The sequence below is a fragment of the Carcharhinus amblyrhynchos genome, chromosome 18 (assembly GCF_965287045.1).
Source record: "Carcharhinus amblyrhynchos chromosome 18, sCarAmb.v2.hapA, whole genome shotgun sequence".
Lineage (NCBI taxonomy): Eukaryota > Metazoa > Chordata > Chondrichthyes > Carcharhiniformes > Carcharhinidae > Carcharhinus > Carcharhinus amblyrhynchos.
Window position 1 is genome coordinate 6343999 of NC_137341.1, and position 20294 is coordinate 6364292.

At 42.6% G+C, this 20294-nt stretch overlaps 1 protein-coding gene across 1 annotated transcript in view; it reads right to left on the reverse strand.

Annotated features, from left to right (window-relative positions):
* The window catches only part of pigq (phosphatidylinositol glycan anchor biosynthesis, class Q), a 39775-nt gene extending 20879 nt beyond the window's left edge, over nt 1–18896 (reverse strand). Inside the window, exons 1-6 of the mRNA XM_080206299.1 lie at nt 18532–18896; nt 15436–16155; nt 11894–12025; nt 9319–9439; nt 6369–6495; nt 5088–5241 (exon numbers count right to left, since the gene is read on the reverse strand). Coding sequence (XP_080062425.1) covers nt 5088–5241; nt 6369–6495; nt 9319–9439; nt 11894–12025; nt 15436–16124 — 1223 coding nt within the window. The 5' untranslated portion in view covers nt 16125–16155; nt 18532–18896. The remainder of the gene's footprint in view (nt 1–5087; nt 5242–6368; nt 6496–9318; nt 9440–11893; nt 12026–15435; nt 16156–18531) is intronic.
* Nucleotides 18897–20294: the final 1398 nt, after the last annotated feature.

Here is a 20294-nt window from a genome sequence, read left to right on the forward strand (position 1 = left end):
TGCGTGTGAGCAATTATGGTGCGAGAACTCAGCCTCAGCCGGCGCCTTGTGCATCTGCGTGTGAATATTTGCGGGAAAGGAAGGAGGACAGAGGTAGGCTCGTTTTGCTGCGCCACTATGGTTGAGTAGTTCGTCAGTATTCATGGTCTACACTGTGAATGTCAGGATAGTCACTTGGACAAGGTATTCGAGCAGATATTGGCACTTCTGCAACAAGGTTGGCCATTTTGAAGTGTAGCAAGAAAAGAAACCTGTTTACAACAAGTTAGGCTTTTAAGCACTGAACAGAGAGAGAAGGATTTTTAGTCAAGAAATCTAAGGCAAGGCAAATTGTAAATGTAAATCTTTTTAAGAAAGTACCTAAAGCTTGTTTGAAAGAGTCCAAGTACGCCTGTTCATCAAATATTGCACAAATACCGTTGCCAGCTTTTGTAAAGTCAAAAACTGGACAGGGAGGGAATCAAAGTTTAATTCTGTGAAGATTATATTAAAAAAAATCATTTCCCATCATAGCGCAAAATTGGAAAACGCGATTTGTTTTTAAAACCAGAATTTAGGTACCAAGCATCAAGTATTTTCTTTTTCACATTTCTGGACTGCCTACTCAAAAACTGGATGAGGTAATCTTCCGTGAATGGTTCTGTCAAACTCTAAAGCACAAGTTGGCAAGACTAAAAATTTTGGGATTTAGAAACAGATCCAGAGATGACATTCGGGGAATTACACTGAGACATCATACTAGAAAGTACTATGTCTGCTTTTTAATCTCACCAATAAACCTAAGTTGAATTGTTTGGGCAGGAAGGTCTCCTATTCTACCAGACTTGCATTCTTAAGAAATTTGAAGTTGTGGAAATTTCTAATTAAAAAACTTCTAATTTATCTGGAAACATAACAATTACAGTACCACTTACTTTGATAAATAATACAAAGAAAGAAACAGAAAAAAATGTGTTTGCGTAGCACCTTTCATGATGACAAAACATCTCAAAATGCTTTGAAGCCACAAATGCGGTATTTTTGAAAAGGCTCCATTGTTGCAATAGAGGAAAGGGAGCAGTCAAGTTGCACACAGCAAATTCCTAGCAAACAGCGATGTGATAATGACAAGATAATCCTGTTTTTGAAGGATAAATTTTGGCTATGACACCGGGATAACTCCCCTGCCCTTCTTACAAGTAATGCACTACAGAGAATCTTAGTGTCATAACAGTGCAGACTAATTAACTGACAACTAAAATTAACTTTCAACTATTTCTGAGAAAATGCAGCATTTCGAAATGCATGACCCATAGAATCCCTGCGGAGCAGAAGGAGATGTTTGGCCCGTTGAGCCTGCACCGACAAGATCCCACCCAGGCCCTATCTCTGGAATCCCATATATTTACGCTGCCAATCCCCCTGACACTAATGGACAATTTATCGTGGCCAACCCACTTAACTTGCACATCTTTGGACTGTGGGAGGAAGCCGGAGCACCCGGAGGAAACCACGCAGACATGGGGAGAACGTGGAAACGCCTTCCAGTGACCCAAGCGAGGAATTGAACCCAAGTCCCTGGCGCTGTGAGGTAGCAGTGCTGTACATCATTGTGCCGCCATAAGTATCCAGGGCCAAATAATTTACAAGTGATCTTTAAAGAAATAGTATAAGTGGAGCGAAATGCAGACAAACTCTGCTCATGACATTTGCTATAAAACAACTAATTTGAACAAATTCCATTGCCAGTGTAAAATGCTGATGCAATGGTAGATATAATCTTTCATTTTAGTATTTCCTGTTCATACGAACTAAGACCAGATAAAAATAGACTTGCAGTGAAATATTTTTGTTGCATTTAATTGTGACGTCAAGCATTCCCTGTCAGTTAAGGTTTAGGTCAAAGGCAATAAAGGATTTTAACTGAAAACCAATTTATCCAAGAGTAAAATATATTTTTAGGCCCAAATGAATGATTCCTGCCTTTAGATAGACTTTCAGGCTAATATTCAGTCACAGAACATATCTTAGTTAGTTATTCTTTAAACAAATGTTGCAAAATTAGTTTGGGTGCAGAAAACATTACTACAATCTGCAAGAATTTAAGTAAAAGCATGCAGAGGTTTAGTTCAGTAACATCGGTGATATCCAAAATGACAAAGGCAACAACCTGTTTTTGTAGTTAATGCAGTTTTCCATTATTTTGCTTCAAATTATTCTGCATCAGTTTCTGAGTAACTTTTCTGACAGGAAAAACCTTTCATTTTCATAAGTGCAAAACAAATGTACCCTCATTTAAATGCGACTGACTATAAATTTACTCAACTGAATTATTTTCTAGTTAAAAACAGAAGATAAAATTCCCCAAACCACTGCCATTTATTTGGTTTCTAAAAGTCCATAAACTGGAAGTAGTAATTTTGAGGAAATTGACACTTCAGACACAGCAAAACATGTTTTAGCACCACCTACTGAGCAAGGCAGATTTTAAAATCAGTGTTCCTTATGCTGACAGAAGAAAATAGCAAATTATTCTGCTTCTCGGGAAGAAAACAATTGGTGATTCCAGTTATACTGGCTGTGCGTAAAGTAACAAATCATGAATTACTACAAACATTATTAACAATCTACAATGCTACAACGTTTCCTACTTTCGGATGCTTATAAATTCCAATTAGAAATATTTGGAGTTGCGGTACAGGATTTACAAAATAAATATTTGTTTTGAAAGCTTGTTTGGAGGAATGGGAAGGATATAAACATTACTGAAAAAGTGCCCAACTTGTGTTAAATGCAGTTGTGGATATATTTCAAAGAGATAGATCTTCCACTAAGTACAAATTTTAAAATTGAAATAGTCAAGATGATGCACCAAACATTGGTCCTGATCACTTCTGATGCTGAGGAAAAAATGACTTAACACAAGAGGTCAAAACAAATCAAATCAAGTAGTGCCTTTTTGCATTACCTAGCTGTTTCCTAATGATCTTGAGAGGGATCTATGAGAACTATCCGCTCAATTACAGGTGATGAGTACCAAGAAAATTACAGCACGGGAACAGAGCCTTCTGCCCTACAAGACTGCACCAACCTTGCCGTCTGACTGAACTAAAATCCCCTACTCTTCCGGGGACTATATCTCTCTTTCGCCATCCTTTTCATGTATTTATCAAGACACTCCTTAAATATCACTATCATTTCTGCTTCCACTGACAGCAAGTTCCAGGCACCCACCACCTTATGTGTAAAAAAAAAACTTGCCTCGTACATGTCCTTTCAACCTTGCCCCTCTTCCTCTGGTAATTGACTCTCCTACCCTTGGAAAAAGCTTCTGACTATCCACTTTGTCCATGCCCCTCATAATCTTGTAGACTTCTATCAGGTCTCCCTTCAACCTCCACCATACCAGTGACAACAAACCAAGTTCTCATAGCTAATGCCCTCCATACCAGGGCTAATGCCCTCCATACAGGTAACATCCTGGTAAATCTTTTCTGTACCCTCTCCAAAGCATCCACACCCTTCTGGTAATGTGGCAACCAAAATTGAACACTATATTCCAAGTGTGGCCTAACTAAGGTTCTCTCAAGCTGCAACATGACTTGCCAATTTTAGTGCATGATTATTGGAAAATACGTAAATTATTTTTAACAAAATAGCCTTTTATAAAATTTGGTTTTTGGGGCATGAGCAATACTAGCAAGGCCACTTTATTTTCTATCCCTGGCTGGCCCGAAGTAGCGTTAGGAGCAGCAGAATCAGGCCTTTCCTTGTGATGAAGGCAATCTCAGAGGACTGGCAGAGTGACGAAACCTGCTGGTAGGAGAACGTAAAAGTCTACCTCAGATGTTGGAAAGGTTGGAGTGGCAGGAACACCAGTCAAGTGATCTGCCCTGTCCTTAATGGTGTTGAGCTTTAAGGCGTTACGTCAATTCTTACTCGAATCTTATAGGCGATGCAAAGGTTTCGAGAGGTCAACAGATAAATGATTCATTGCTGAATGCACACATTTGCTATCATCAGTTGTGACACTAATCACTGTTGTGATTTCCAATAATTCACTTATTATGGAATAAAAACAAAACTTTTTGACAATGTTCTCTGCTTGAGGGGAAAAATGTGCATGAAACAAACTGTGCTCACTGCAACAAACCACACTGCTTGTTACTTGTACCAACAAAGCTGTTATAAGGGCTTTTTAAATCTTAATCAATCATCGAATAGAATTTGTACAACGCAGAAGGAGGTCATTCAGGCAATCAAACTGACAACAATCCCACCCAGGGCCTATCCCCAAAGCCCGATGTACTTACGCTGTTAATCCCCCCGACGCTAAGTGCCAATTTAGCACGGCCAAGCAACCTAACCCGCACATCTTCAGAGTGTGGGAGCTTCCCGGAGGAAACCCTTACAGACACAGGGAGAACGTGCAAACTCTACACAGGCAGTCACCGAGGACGGAATTAAAACTGGATCCCTGACGCTGTAGGGCAGCAGTGCTAACCACTATGCTACCCTACTGTTCTGAACATTAAATATATAGCTTCTTTCACGAGTGCAGGATTCCTCAAAATGTTTGAAGTGTAACAGTCGTGCTGTTTGTGCAAGATCCTACAGATTGTAACATCGTAACGACGAAATAACGTGTTCATTAAACGTTGGTCGAGGGATTCAATATTGATCAGGGCACTGGGGAAAATCTCCCAGTCTCATCAAAACACTGTCATGCGATCTTTTACATTCAGAGGATTTATGGGCCTCCGTTTTAACACTTTATCCAAAAGATGGCACCCCCAACAATGCAGCACACCCTCAGTACTTCACTGGAAGATCAGTCTGGATTTTATGCTCAATTGAACTCATGATCTTCTGACACAGAAGTGAGACTTTCACTGATATATAGCCATCCTCTGGATACAGACATCGTAAGTCTATTGATTCTTGTACTCAATGAGACCTGCCTGAGCTCTAAGGGGCAAGCAATCGTCTCTGAGCTCACCAAAATACAACCATTTACACAGTTCAAATTTTCTGGTCCTTAATCTTCAATTATTTTATTACTAGCTAGTAATCTTCTGCAAGTCCTTGGTTAAATGTTGACAACTTACCTGGCCCCATATACGTAAAAGCAGTAGATGTGAAAAGTCAGCAGAGCAATGATGTCTGAAACAATGGATAAGGCAACTGTCAGGCCGAGACATGCCGATAGGCCAACGTACCACAGGATCATCTCAATAAATGGAGACATCAGATGGATATAACCTATGAAATAAATACTTACTGTTACAAGATGCTTTGGCAAAAGTTCTAAACAAGCATCATTTTACAAACAATCAAACACTGGGCTGCAATCGTGAAGCAGAGTTTCACGAGCATCAAAACTTATCCTCGAATCACTTTCCACAGCCATTATCGCGATTCGATATTTTGCTGTTATGCAACAATAATTACCATTATCACATTCTTCCCAGGAATTACCAGGGAGAAATTCTGTGGCCTCTGCATATTTTCCAGCAGCAATGGTTCTCCGTAGGGAGACAAAAATTGAGGAGAATCAGGTTGATAATAAAATGTTTGTTTCCTTGTGAGCTCACCAAGGGCAAACTAAACATCTCCTCCAGTTTGTGAATAGCATCTCCAGTCTACCCATCATGGTAAGGAATTGCCCGATGACAATTCAAGAGTAATTTTAACCTCAAACTGCAACAAATAAAGAATGCCACATGTAAACCTCACGAACAATGACAGTGACATTACAGCTGGTATTGTGACCTCTGGTACCAACTTTGCCCCTAACTTACTGCAGCATTGGTAAATTTGCTATCTCAAATCCAACAGTGCCTTGGACTTGTGTCTTTTGATAGAAGAGTGAGTATGATTACCATAAAGATGGGGTACAATAGTCTAATTATTTTTAGCTAGAACTAAAATTGCCAATAGCTAAAATGAGGTGTGAGAAGAAAAAGAGCAAATTTATGTAAGAAAACACTCAGTATCTAAAACAAAAATTATTCTGTGCTGCTATACATGAGTTTCAAAGGCTTGATCAAAGGAAATAGTATGACTTTAGAATCTTAAAGCACGAAGAAGAACGAATTTCAAATCACATCAGTGAGATGGCAATAAAATGCTTTGACAAAATGCTGCCGCCACAGGCGTTGCTGAGGGTTTCCCAACATTTTTGTCTTTTGTTACAGAGATTTTGTATTTTGCTCAAGAGAAAGTGTATTTTGTTTGCTTTGTAACTGTGAAAATCTAAACCATCTTTGTCTTCAGAGAACAGAAGAACAAACCAGTACATCCTGAACCACTTACTTTTGAAGTGTATGTGCACTGTTGTGGAGACAAGGTGATGCTTTCAGGAGGTGCAGGAACATAGGATTACTTACTTATCCAAAGGTGGATGTGGTAAAGGAAGAAACGCCCCAGCACTTCATCAAGCGCTTTGTTCATTTTCAAACCAGCAGGAGCACCCATCAGCCACTCCAGCAGTTCCTGTAACTCCTTGGCAACATGCTGGTATCATAAAAATATACATGTTAAAATCATAGAATCATATAATCATGCAGTGCAGAAGGAGGCCATTTGGCCTATCGAGTCTGCACTGACCACAATCTCACTCACAGCCTATCCCCATAACTCCATGTATTTACCCTAGCTCGTTCCCCTGACACTGAGGGGCAATTTAACATGGCCAACTAACCTAACTTGCACATCTTTGGAGAGAGGGAGGAAACCCATGCAGAGACAGGGAGAATGTGCAAACTCCACATAGGCAGTGACCTGAGGGTGCAACTGAACCTGGGTTCCTGGCGCAGAGGCAGCAGTGCTAACCGCAGTACCACTGTGCCGTCTTATGTCATGGTGTGCATGTGTCGGCATTGGGCTGGGGTAAACACAGTAAAAAGTCTGACAACTCCAGGTTTTAGTCCAACCGATTTATTTGACAGTAAACTCACTAGCTTTCGAGGGGACTGCCTCTTCGTCAGGTGAATGGAGAATTCTGGCCTTGGACAGAGCATATAAAGCACAGACAGTTTAGAGATTACTGATTAGAATGCGAATCTTTACACCTAACCTGCTGTTCAAGTCCTAAAGTGGCCGACAATGTGTGTGGAAGGAGCGCTGATCACAGGTTAAAGAGATGTGTATTGTCTCCAGACAGCACAGTGTGAGGTTTTGCAAACCCAGGCAAGTCACAGGGGTTACAGATAGTGCGACATGAACCCAAGATCCCTGTTGAGACCGTCCTCATGTGTGTGTGGAACTTGGCTATCAGTCTCTGCTCAGCGACTCTGCGCTGTCGTGTGTCGTGAAGGCCGCCTTGGAGAATGCTTACCCGAAGGTCAGAGGCTGAATGCCCGTGGCCGGAACTCTCCATTCACCCGACGAAGAGGCAGTCCCCTCGAAAGCTAGTGAGTTTACTATCAAATAAATCGGTTGGACTAAAACTTGGTGTTGTCAGACTTTTTACCGTCTTACGTGCACAGAACTTTGGCATGGAAAATACTCCACAGGCTTAGATTTCACACTGCATGTAGTATTACTCCAGTCAATCAAGCGAATAACGTCAAGCACTTATTGTCAATGTTTTTATTTTTAGACAGGCAGTAAAGATTCAGCCATGCTCTTTTAGCATTAAATGTTAACTGAATGATTAGTAGCCCACTGCCACGGAGCCTGATGTACTGCTGTTATTTACGCTACTTACTCTATTGATATCGTCTGAGACTAGTAACTGTACTGTAATTGTAACACAATTTAGTTTCAATCCACGACTAATAGACGTTAAATCATAAATTTAATAGTCTTCACAAAATTTATATCTGATTTTTATGTCCAATTTAATGTCTTCTTCCATGTGTATCATGTCTACCAGTTGTCCTTCACTGCTGTATACCATCTGATTAAGCATGCAAGCAGCCAATGGGCAACTCGACTGCTAAAATTTCTCTTGCTCTAGTCATATCGCTAAAAGTGGACAATTGAATGGACTGCTGACATCATCGAAGGATATTCTGCACTCCTTATTGCTGAGTCAAAGCTGCTCTCCTCTAAACTCAGCTTAAAGGATGAACTCAAACCACAGGACGACTCCTATGTTGTAATTATGAACTGCCACTTCCCCTATTTATTTATTTATTATTTATTTATTAATATCACAAGTAGGCTTACATTAACATTGCAATGAAGTTACTGCAAAAATCCCCTAGTCACCAACACTAGAATGTTAGTGAACCAGATCGGTGTTGGCAACAATCAACAATGATTTCATGGTCATCATTAGACTCTTAGTTCTAGATTTTTTTCTACTGAGTTCAAATTCCACCATCAGCCACGGTGGGATTCGAACCTAGGTGCTTAGAGTGTTACCCTGGGTCTCTAGATTACTGTTTGAGTGATAATATCACTATGCAATCTCCTCCCTAAAACATTCTAAAGAAAGTGGGGGAAAGGCAGGATCAGAATATTGAATTTGATGATCAGCTGTGATGAAAATGAATGGCAAAGCAGGCTTGAAGGGCTGAATGGCCTAGCTGTGCTTCTGATTCCAATGTTAAAACAGATAGCCATTGTCCAAGAGGCCATTATTTATGCCTGATACTTGACAGTAAATACCTATGATTACTTGGCCATAAAAAGCGGTTGATAGTATTTGTCAAACGTAACCCTCTCCACATCTAAGTTTTTCCAGCAGGGGTTGTTGGGATAGCAATCTGGAGTAACACTGCTTTTTTTTACATAGCTCGTAAATTATCCTCTATGCAGCTGGAAGTCAATTAACCCAGGAGGCTGAGGGAAGACCTGATAGAGGTCTACAAAAGTACGAGTGGCACTGAAGGGGTGGATAGAGTCTTTTTGCCACGGTGGAAGTGTTAATTACGAGAGGGCACAGATTCAAGGTGTGAGGGGGAAAGATTGAGAGAGATGTGTGGGGTAAATTTTTCCACACTGGAACGAGCTGCCAGACAAAGTGGTAAAACAGGTACGTTAGTAACATTTAAGAGGCATCTGGGTGGATACATGAATAGGGTGGGAATAGAGGGATAAGGACCTAGTAAGGGCACAAGGCTTTTAAGTTTAGTCAGAGTATCATGATTGGCACAGGTTTCAAGGGCTGAAGGGCCTGTTCCTGTGCTGTACTTTTCTTTGTTCAAAGATCAGAGATTAAATCTCAACCCTCCCTATTCGACCCAGTCTCTTACCAATAACCAAGTTATTAGACATCACTCAGAAAAAAAGTTCACAAATTAAAATCTGTATAACAATGCCAAAGTGGCAAAGCTTCTCTCAGCAGTTCACATTTTTCAAACCAATAACATACACAAAATTTCTTACATCAGCGACTGGAAGGAGGGCGTCCGCTAACTGGCCAATGCGGTTCTTCTGATAAAGCCAAGAGATGAGCAACAATCCAAGACCCACATCAATGAGGAATGAAACAAAGAGGTTGGCTTTTCTAGAAGAAAATATAAAATGTTTTCCAGCATTTAGAACATGCTGTCTTATAAAATACAAGATGCAGGGGTTCAATGACTAGTTGAGGATATAATGCCAAATAATGATACTGCCTTAATCTTGAAATCTACCTCAGCTTGTTTGGAGACCATAAAATAGTTCTTCAGACCATTCAAAACACTTCAAGGACAAATAAAAATACACAAATGGCAAAGCTGTTGATAAACACAAGGTTAAAATTAAATAGCTTAGTCCCCCACATACATGTGATTTTGCCTCCAGTTTCTTTGCTTTATAAAAACTTTTCGTGGATACAGGCTTCACTGGTAATGCCAGCATTTGTTATCCATCCTTAATTAAATGAGTGGCTTGCCAGGCCATTTCAGTGGGCAGTTAAGAATCAACCACGTAGCTGTGGGTCTGGAGTCACATGTAGGTCAGATCTGGTAAAGAAGGCAGATGGGTTTTAACGACAATTGATGGTACTTTCTAATCATCATTACTGAGGCTAGCTTTCAATTCTAGACTTTTATTAATGGCGGATGGTGACTAGTGGAGTGCCCCAGGGGTCGGTGCTGGGGCCTCAGCTATTTACCATTTATATAGATGATCTGGAGGAGGGAACCGAGTGTAGGGTGTCGAAATTTGCTGATGACACCAAAATTGGTGGAAAGGCAAATTGTGCGGAGGGTGGGGAGAGTCTACAGAAGGATCTAGATAGGCTGGGCGAATGGGCCAGGAAATGGCAAATGGAATTTAATGTTGGCAAGTGCGAGGTGGTCCACTTTGGTAGGAATAATGGTAGGAAGGATTATTACTTACGTGGAGAAAAACTGCAGCAGGCGACGGTGCAGAGGGACCTCGGGGTCCTTGTGCATGAGTCGCAAACACCCAGCTTGCAGGTGCAGCAGGTGGTCAGGAAGGCGAATGGGATGCTGGCCTTCATCGCGAGGGGGATTGAATATAAAAGTAGGGAGGTCTTGCTGCGGCTGTATAGGGCATCGGTGAGGCCGCAGCTGGAGTACTGTGTGCAGTTTTGGGCGCCGTACTTACGCAAGGATATTTTCGCCTTGGAGGGAGCGCAGAGGAGGTTTACGAGGCTGATGCCGGAGTTGAGGGGGTTGAGCTATGAGGAGAGGCTGAATAGATTAGGCTTGTACTCGTTAGAGTTTAGAAGAATGAGGGGAGATCTCATTGAGACGTATAAGATGATGAATGGGATGGATAGGATAGAGGTGGAGAGACTCTTGCCCCTCAGAAAGGATAGTAGGACTAGGGGGCATAGCCTCAAGATAAAGGGGGGGGCGGTTTAGAACGGAGTTGAGGAGGAACTTCTTCACTCAAAGGGTGGTGAATCTCTGGAATTCTCTGCCCGTTGAAGTGGTGGAAGCTGCCTCGCTAAATATTTTTAAGACGCAGGTTGATGGGTTTTTGATGAGAGAGGGGATTAAGGGTTATGGGGAGAGGGCGGGAATGTGGAACTGAGCCACGACAGATCAGCCATGATCTTATTGAATGGCGGGGCAGGCTCGAAGGGCTAGTTGGCCTACTCCTGCTCCTATTTCTTATCCCAGCAGATAAGACCCTCCATCCATTTACTGACAAACATATTAACAGTGGCCAATTGTCACTTTATGGTCCAGGTTTGTTAATGTGCTGAATGTATCATCGACAAAGGAGGAAGCTGAAACCAGCCTGTCTAAAGGATAGTTGAATTTGCTGCATTTATACATTAATTAGCAATTATACTCACTGCAGAAAGGGCTGGTATTAACCGTAAGGACATTTTTAATACCAAGATTTACCTTCATTCAATGCCACTCGAACAACAATTGAAAATGTGAAGCCTTCATCCCGCAGGTAGTAAATTGCTCTGAGATGTTCAAAATTTTATTTCCCTTTGGTTAATATAAACGTCTTTTTCCTCACATCACTTATTCCTCTATCCAGATTTGACTCTAAATCACCTTTTTCCATCGGTATCGTTCCTCAAGTTTCTTTCCCAATCCTTCAATCTCATGGATTGAGGAGATTGGTCCCAAACACCAAGATCCCAGATACTCATGTATCAGTTCACACTACCAGAAAATTGCAGCAAAAAAAGTTTAAGCACAAAGTCAAAATCCTGAAACTGCACTTGGCTATTCCTACAACACGTGGACAGCAGTGGTTCAAGAAAGCAGTTCACCATCACTTACTCAGGGGTAATAGAAATAGCAATAAATGTTGATCTAGCCCACAACGCCCATATCCCTGAACAAATATAAACAAAAGATTCCGTTTCCCTTATATGCAGTTTTCCCACATAGGTGGAAACTGGTTCCTGTGCCCTCACCTTTCCCTAGTTCATATCTGCTTCACTTATTCACAACTAGAGGATGCACTCAATTGTCACAGTATTTGGGTTAGGCGTCAGATTTCTTCCCATTATGGAAAAAAGCTAAACCTACAGTACCTCATGAACTCAGAGTGATTTTGTGCTTTTGTAGTACTTGTAATTGTCTGCAAGTGATCCAAGCGATGTGTGAGCTGTACACAGGTTGAGAGCTTGCTCCATAGAAAATGAAGGGGCCATATATTTAACGCTCTAGAGCAAAAGGACAAAAAGAACATTCTTTAATCTCTAATGCATAATGTAAATACAGTTCAGTAAACTCAGCATCAAAATGTTCACCTGTCCTTGAAATGTCAAAAATCAGAAACGTTTACTTTATGATTTATTTCAGCCGTGAACTTTGTAGCTATATGAAAATAAAGCAATTAAAAAAGCAAATTGTGCAACTTAAATGACTTTAGCACAATGGTTTCTTTGCCGACTAAATTAATTACATACAACACTAAAAGCAGTACTAAGATTAAATTTCTACCTTATCAAGATTGTGTCGATAAGTGGCCCGATTTTGCTGGAATCGGGTATCTCGCTGTACACCACTTGCTCGTGTACCTTCAGGTTCTAATTTTTTTTGTTCACAAATTAGATGGGTGTGTGAACATACAATACAGCAAGGACAACAGGGCATTAGATACCATGGTGAAAAAGAGTGAACCACCTAACTTCTTAAACAGTGAAATTGAAGGATGAAAAAAAGGGTGAGATGGAAGGTGAATTAAAGTGAGTAAATTTAACATCCAGTCAAGTACAGAAGAAAAATAAAAGAGTGAAAGAAAAATGGGATTAAGAGAGAGGTACAGAGGCGAAGGGAAAAGTAAGTTGTTAAAATATTGATTAGCTTTTATGGAAACAATCTAAAAGAATGAGATTCGACACTTGCAGTATGTTTCGTAAGACTATCTCTCATTCTACCGCTGCCAGAGACCCGGGTTTGATTCCGGGCTTCGGTCACTGTCTGTCTGCACGTTCTCTACATGTTTGTGTGGGTTTCCTCCGGGTGCTCCAGTTTCCTCCCACATTCTGAAAGATGTGCCGGTTAGGTGCATTGACCCGAACAGACGTCGGAATGTGGCGTCCAGGGGAATTTCACAGTAATTTCATTGCAGTAGTTAATGTGAGCCTTACTTGTGATAAATAAATGAACAAGCTTTAACATTTTTCAAATATAGACCTAACTTGCTCAACATTTCTCTTTAAGACAACACTTTCATCCCAGGAATCAGCCTAGTGAAGCTTCACTGAACTGCCTCCAATGCAAGTATGTTCCTGCTTAAGTAGGGGATCAAAAACTGCCTGCAGCACACGAGGTATGGTCTCACCAATGGCCTGTGCAGTCGCAACAAAACTTTCCTACTCCATCTCCCTACAATAAAGGCCAACTTTCTACTTGCCTGCCTAATTACTTGCTGTACCTGCACGCTGACTTATTGAAAGCCATGGACAAAGACACCCACATCCCTCTGTATTGCAGCATTCTGAAGTTTCTCTCCATTTAAATAATATTCTGCTTTTCTATTCTTCTCGTCAAAGTGGACAACCTCACATTTTCCCACATTATACTCCACCTTCTTTAAATCTATAGGATATAATTCTCCTACTTGCAAGCCTGAAGTGTCTGACATGAAATTAGTTGGATCAGTCTCCATTTTGTAATCATACCAATTTGACACACTCACTACGACTGATTGATGTGGGAAATTTCTATTATACTGGTACAGTAGAGGATATTCTGCTCAGGCTACATCGAAGGCACATTTTTGTGCGAGAGGAGGAAGTTCTACTTGCGCTGTACCAGAGGTACAGGATGTGGACAAAAAGGGAAGGTTTCATTTAAAGGAAAATCTATTTTACCTCAATAAACAAAAATCAAAGAATCCCTGCAGTGCAGGAGGCCATTCGGCCCATTGAGTCTGCAGTGACTCTCTGAAGACGATCTTAAACGGACCCTCCCCTCCACACTATCCCCGTAACTCTGCACATTTTACCATGGCTAATGTGTATCTTTTGGACATTAAGGGGCAAGTTAGCATGACCAATCCACCTAACTCACACATCTTTGGAGTGTGGGAAGAAACCAGAGTACCCGGAGCAAACCCGTGCAGACGGGGGGGAGAACGTGCCGACTTGACAGTCATCCAAGGCCAGAATCGAATCTGGGTCCCTGGCGCTGCGAGGCAGCAGTGCTAGCCGTGTGCCACCCAAAACCCTCACATCTCAAAAATTGAGGTGATCCAACTCCATGTGAATTTTTGAAGACCGAATCATTTTGATTATCAAATTTGTGAAGACATCCAACTTTGAAATGTGACTAACTCTTACATTACAAATAGACCAATAATTATTTCAGATTATTTAATCTGGGTACAGTCAGGCTGCCAGCATCAAATCAGGCAACACATTTTGCAGTCCTGTTTTGGCACATTACAGGAGAACCTAAGAAACAAGGAGGAGACCATGTTGCCTGTCACGCCTGTCTTATCATTCAGTAAGATTTCAGCTGAACTTCTACATCAATTTCACTTTCCTCCCCTATCTCATCCTTGATTCTCTTTGTGTCCCAAAATCTATCAATTTCAGTCTTCAGTATAAACGATTGAATGGCCACAGCCCTCTGGATTGCAGAATTCTAAAGATTTATACTTCAGGTGAAGAAATTTCCCCTCACCACGAATCCAGCCAATGAGAACAGTTTCTCAGCCTTTCACCTTCAAGCCCTCAGATGAACCTAATATGTTGGGAAATAGGTTGGGGCTTTGTGAACTTTTGTTTTTTAACTTTAGACTTGCTTTCGTGACACTTTTCTAATCCCGTGAGCAACAGCAGTTACTAATAAAGGGACAGCATATGCTCAATGCAAAGTAAAGCTCCTCCACTCTGCGCCAACACCGAACCATATATTTCCCTCCCCACATTTCCTTAATTTCTCGTTCCAAAATTTATAAAGCAGGGTTAAAAATTTTAAGTTTTAGTGTCACAAGTAGGCTGACATTAACATTGAAGTGAGTGTGAAAATCCCTTAGCTGCCGCACTCTAACACCTATTCGGGTACACAGAGGGAGAATTTAGCAAGACAATGCACCTAAACCACACATCTTTCAGACTGTGGGAGGAACAAAGAACAAAGAACAACACAGCACGGGAAACAGGCCCTTCGGCCCAACGAGCCCGCGCCGCCATCCTACTATCTCAGTGACCTATTCATGATTTTAGTCTACGCCTAACGTGCGAGGATCAGGGAAGTCCAATTTAGGGACAATTTAGTACCCAATCAATCAGGAAATTGGAGCATCTGGAGGAAACCCATGCAGACATGGGGAGAATGTGCAGACTTTGCATAAACAGTGACTCAAACTAGGAATCGAACCCGGGTCCCTGGCACTGTGAAGCAGGAGTGCCACTGTGCCACCCAGAAAGTATTAAAATACAACTACTTTTATAAAGTGAAATCAAACATGAATACGTAAACACTTTGGTGGGCAGTGACTGCAATAAAAATGTTCTCAGTGCAAATGTTTAACCAGGGGACATCTGGGTCCAACAAAATCTGCAAAACAAACTCCTGAAATTAGTCTACACATTTTCAGTTTCCCTCCAATATAAATTACCTGCTTTTGCGGATACTAGAAATAAAGGACAGCAGGAAGGAAAGTACCACACACACAGGTACTGATGCTTGCTTCACAAGTTCCACAACAACACTAGCTTCGCGACCTTCTGACTGCCAGTGTGTAAATTTTATCGGCGTGTCGTCATATTTATCAATCATAAACAACAGCTCGCACTTAGCGACAGTATCAAATATTGTGGCAAAATCCGAGCTAATAGCTTCTGACTTTACTCCAGCATTATGGTTGTCCTCTGTAGTTTCAGTGTCCAGACAATGTAGCTTTGACAGCATAACCTTGCGTTGATCGTAGTGGATTAAGATAACGTTTTCCTTGTTGTTCTTACTGCCTTGCTGAACCAGTTGATAGTCGAAAACCGATTTGTTCTCTTTCTCCTGCGTTAACTGGAACCAAAGATCATGAGGAAAGATGGAACTCAGATCTTCCAGAAACTGGCTGAGGTCTTCCTTTGCCTGAGAGTTGTGGCTGCTCCAGGACCCAAGCACAGAAACATTTACCTTTGTCACCTCCCTAATCTGCACAAGGTATTGTTTCACTTGGCCGGGGATGAAAGGATAGTGAATAACGGCTAGGACAACTGCAGCGTTCTGCTCTGGAATCCAACGGCCTATCAGTAGGCCACTTTCTGCTTCGGGGCAGCAACTTGGAAAGAACACCTTGATAACCATCTTATAACTTCGCGAATCCCTGGCTCTGTGTCTGTTAAAAAAAAATGTGGTTACTTAAATATTGATCTGCAATGAGAATTAACAATCACTTTTTGTTGAATGCACTTCATGCTGCACGAAAGCTAACTATCAACAGAATTAAAATGGCATCCGACCCCAATCCTAATTTGTTATCACAGTGTCAAATAGCCAATATTTGCATAGTACCGTCTGTGCCCTGGGCAAAATCAGCTGGATCATTGGTACTCAATGATCTCCGGTTTATGTACAAACATGAGCAGAAATAGGCTTGACTGTTAACACGTGCCCTCAAGAACATATGAAAATAACCTGCCAATTTCATGCTTATAAATATATGTCAAAGTTTACCCGAGAGGGCAAAGACAAATCTGTTCTGAATGATCAAATATCGCACCCGGCCTCTACCCCTCCTGCAATGTCGAGTGCAAGGAGCTAAAGTCTTCTCCTGCCCAATTTCCTCCATCCTCAAATTTCCCTGCCACATGCATCATCTACAACCACTTTTTCACCGTGGACATTCATTCCTTTGATGAGAATTATCCTTCATTCTTTCCATCCTCCCCAACCATCTTCTGATTACCAAATCTGCTCATCTCCAAGAAGCTTGCTGGAATCATTGCAATCCAGCTGTCGTCTTCACACCCAAAATGGCCACTTCAAATAACTGCATAGAACAATCTATGTTTACAGAGAGTGGCTACTTCTTCCACTGCTCCTTACTTATTCTTCATTTGAGCAATCCAAAACAAATCCCATTGCTCAGTTTGCTCCCTGTAGCCCCGTAATTCTCTTCTGATAAACGTTTTGAAAGCAAAGTGATGGTGTCTAGCTCAACTAACCCTTGTGGAAAAGCATTCTATGACTTAACACTATTACATGAAGACACTTCTCTTAACCTCTCATCACCCTTGATAATTTTAAATCGGGAACTCCCTCATCAATGACCTGCCAAACACAAAAAATAGCCTTTCCGATTCTCCTCATTAAAACACAACATAGTTTTCAATCTCTCCTGTGCCTTCTCTGTTCCAGTGGAAACATCTCATGTCCACTTCTAACTATAGTTTCTACTCTTGGTTTCAACTTGATTTTTCTACTTTGTAATCTCCTATCCAGTCATCCTCTTTGCTGCATCAAGGTCACCTTTGTTAGTCAACATGGAATTCTGTGAGAACTGAGATTCATTATTACCTCCTCAATCTGTGTGGTTTGTAAAATAGTCAAGAAATTCACTTCCGTCTCTCTTCATCTGTCTCAAATCGGTGACCCCTTACTTTTAAACAGTGATCTCCAGTTCCAGATTCTCCCAGAAGAGAAAACATGCTCTCCATATCCGCCATTTAAAAACCCCTCGGGATCTTAAAGGTTTAAATCAAGACAGCACTTACTCTTCTAAATCCCAGTGAATGCAAACCTAAATTGTCCAATCTACCCAAACTTGGTATGAGTTTAGAAAACTTTCTGAATTGCTGCTAATACATCTTTCCTTAAATAAGGAGGTCAATAGTGGACACAACACTCCAGATGTGGCCTCACAAATGCCCTGTACAACTGAACCATAAGTTCCTTGTCATTGTAATCAATTACTCTCTCAATAAATGATAAATTCTATTAGTTTTCTTAACTACTAGCAAATCTGTATACAATATAGCACCAGAACCATTCTCAGAAATATTTTCTACAACTTCTCCACTGTTTTCATATCCTTCCTAATTTTGGTGCTCAGAATTCAACTTGAAACTCCAGCTGAGACTAAACAATAGTTCCATCAAAAAAAAAATCACCACAACTTCCTTGCATTTAAATTTATTCTAAGCTTCTATTTATATAGCTCAGGATCCTGTACACTTTATTAAAGCTTTCAAAAGCTGCTTACCACCTTGAATGGTTTGTGCATGAATACCTCCTCCACCCCTGCACCTCCCACCCACCTCTCCCCCCAAAAAAGGTCCCTCTGCTCCTGTTTTAAAATTGTATACATGATTTTGTATCGCCTCTCTTCATTCTTTCTGTTCTGGGCAATAGGGAAAAGGCAGGATTTGCAACTACTTGAGTTACTCCTGCAGAGTGCCAGCACTGATACAACAGACCAAATAACTTCCATCTGGACTAGACCCATTCCATCTGCACAATAACTGAACCATTCCTTTGCAAACACAGCACCGGTGCACACAGATTTCCACTTACAAGGTCAAAAACCTTTCCTTACAAGAAAAACCTCAGCAGGTCTGACAGCATTTGTGGATGGATAACAGTGCTAATGTCTCAAGTCTGGATGACTCTTCATCAGAACGCTCTCCACAGATGCTGTCAGACCTGCTGAGATTTTCCAGCATTTTCTATTTCAGATTCCAGCATCTGCAGTCATTAGCTTTTATCCACTTACTAGGAGATTGGTGCTGCTTCACTGCATCGGGGACACATTGCCCTCTCTTTCCATTGGTTTAAAATCCAGCATTAAACACTCTGGTGCAGCAAATAGTGGGATCCGAGAGTGTGGGGCATGATACCCGGTTAGCTTTAGGGGTGTGGAGGTGGTTTGGATCGAAACAATGAGGAGAGGAGGAAGGGGGAACAGTTAACAAGAGGGTGGCTTGGTTATCAAGGGCAGTGGGGGAAGGAGCACTGGGTAGTTACACCAGAATGAGGGGGCAATAGTTGCACCAGAAAGAACCTAGAACCCTACAGCGCAGTACAGGCCCTTCGGCCCTCAATGTTGCGCCGACCAGTGGAACCAAACTATTCCAATGTTATCTATACGCCTATCCAATGACCATTTGAATGTCCTTAAAGTTGGCGATTCCACAACTGCTGCAGGCAGGGCATTCCACGCCCTTACTACCCTCTGAGTAAAGAACCTACCTCTGACATCCGGGGTGCGCAGATAGAGCCGGGGGGGTGAGTTAGCCTGGCGGGGGAGGTCGTTCCACCCGGAGGGGGTAGTTTGACCGGGCGGGCGGGGGCGGTTACACCAGAAGGTGAAGTGACGGTGGTGGTTGGGAAGAGGTCAGGGAGCAGAGGGTGTCTGGGGATTACAGGGGAGTTGGGCCTGGTGGGGGGATTACCTCGTGTGTACAGGTCGGGGGTCGGGGGGGGTTAGTGGGTCGGGGGGGGTTAGTGGGGTGGGGGGTCGGGGGGGGTTAGTGGGGTGGGGGGATTGGGTCGGGGGGGTTAGTGGGGTGGGTGGGGGGGCTGGGCCGGGGGGGGGGTTAGTGGGGTTGGGGGGGGCTGGGTCGGGGGTTATCCGGAGGTTACCGCGCTCTCGCGCTCTCTCTCCCCGCCCCGGGCTGCCGGCCGCCGGTTGCTATGGAGACGGAGCCCGGGCCGCCTCGCCGACACACCGAGACCGCCCTAGAGCCCATGGCGGCCCCTCCTCATACTCATCCCCTCAACGGCTGTGAGGGAGGGAGAGAGAGAGAGGGAGAGAGGTTCAGAGCCGGGACACCATGACCGACACTGGCTGCACCAACGCGGGGGGGGGGGGGGGGGGAAACAACCCACAGCCCACTTCCGCCGGAAGTCAGCTCAACCCCGAGAGCAGTCCGGGCTGCCCACGGGCCCTCGGCACCAGGGTCCGGGCAGGAGCAGTCAGTGAGTTGAGTGCAGGAATGTCCACAAACCCCAGCAAACCCACACCACCTGAATATCGCTGAAGGAACTGCCTAATCCAGAAACTCAGCTAATGTTCAGGCGTAAAAACAAAATACCGTAGATGCTGGAATCTGAAAGAAAAGCAGCAAATGCTGGAAAATCTCAGCGGGTCTGACAGCTTCTGCGGAGAGAGAATAGAAGGCGGCCTTCGCGACTCACGACAGCGCAGAGTCGCTGAGCAGAGACTGAGAGCCAAGTTTCGCACGCATGAGGACGGCCTCAACCGGGATCTGGGGTTCATGTCGCACTATCTGTAACCCCCATGACTTGCCTGGGCTTGTAAAATCTCACTTACTGTCCCGTCTGGAGACAATACACATCTGTTTAACCTGTGCCCAATGCTATCTTCACTCACATTGTCTGCATCTTTAAGACTTGAATAGCAGGTTAGCTGTAAAGACTTGCATTCTAATCAGTATTCTGAAAACTGTGTGTGACTTTATATGCCCTTCTCTGATCAGAACCTTCCATGCACCTGACAAAGAAACACCGTTTCCG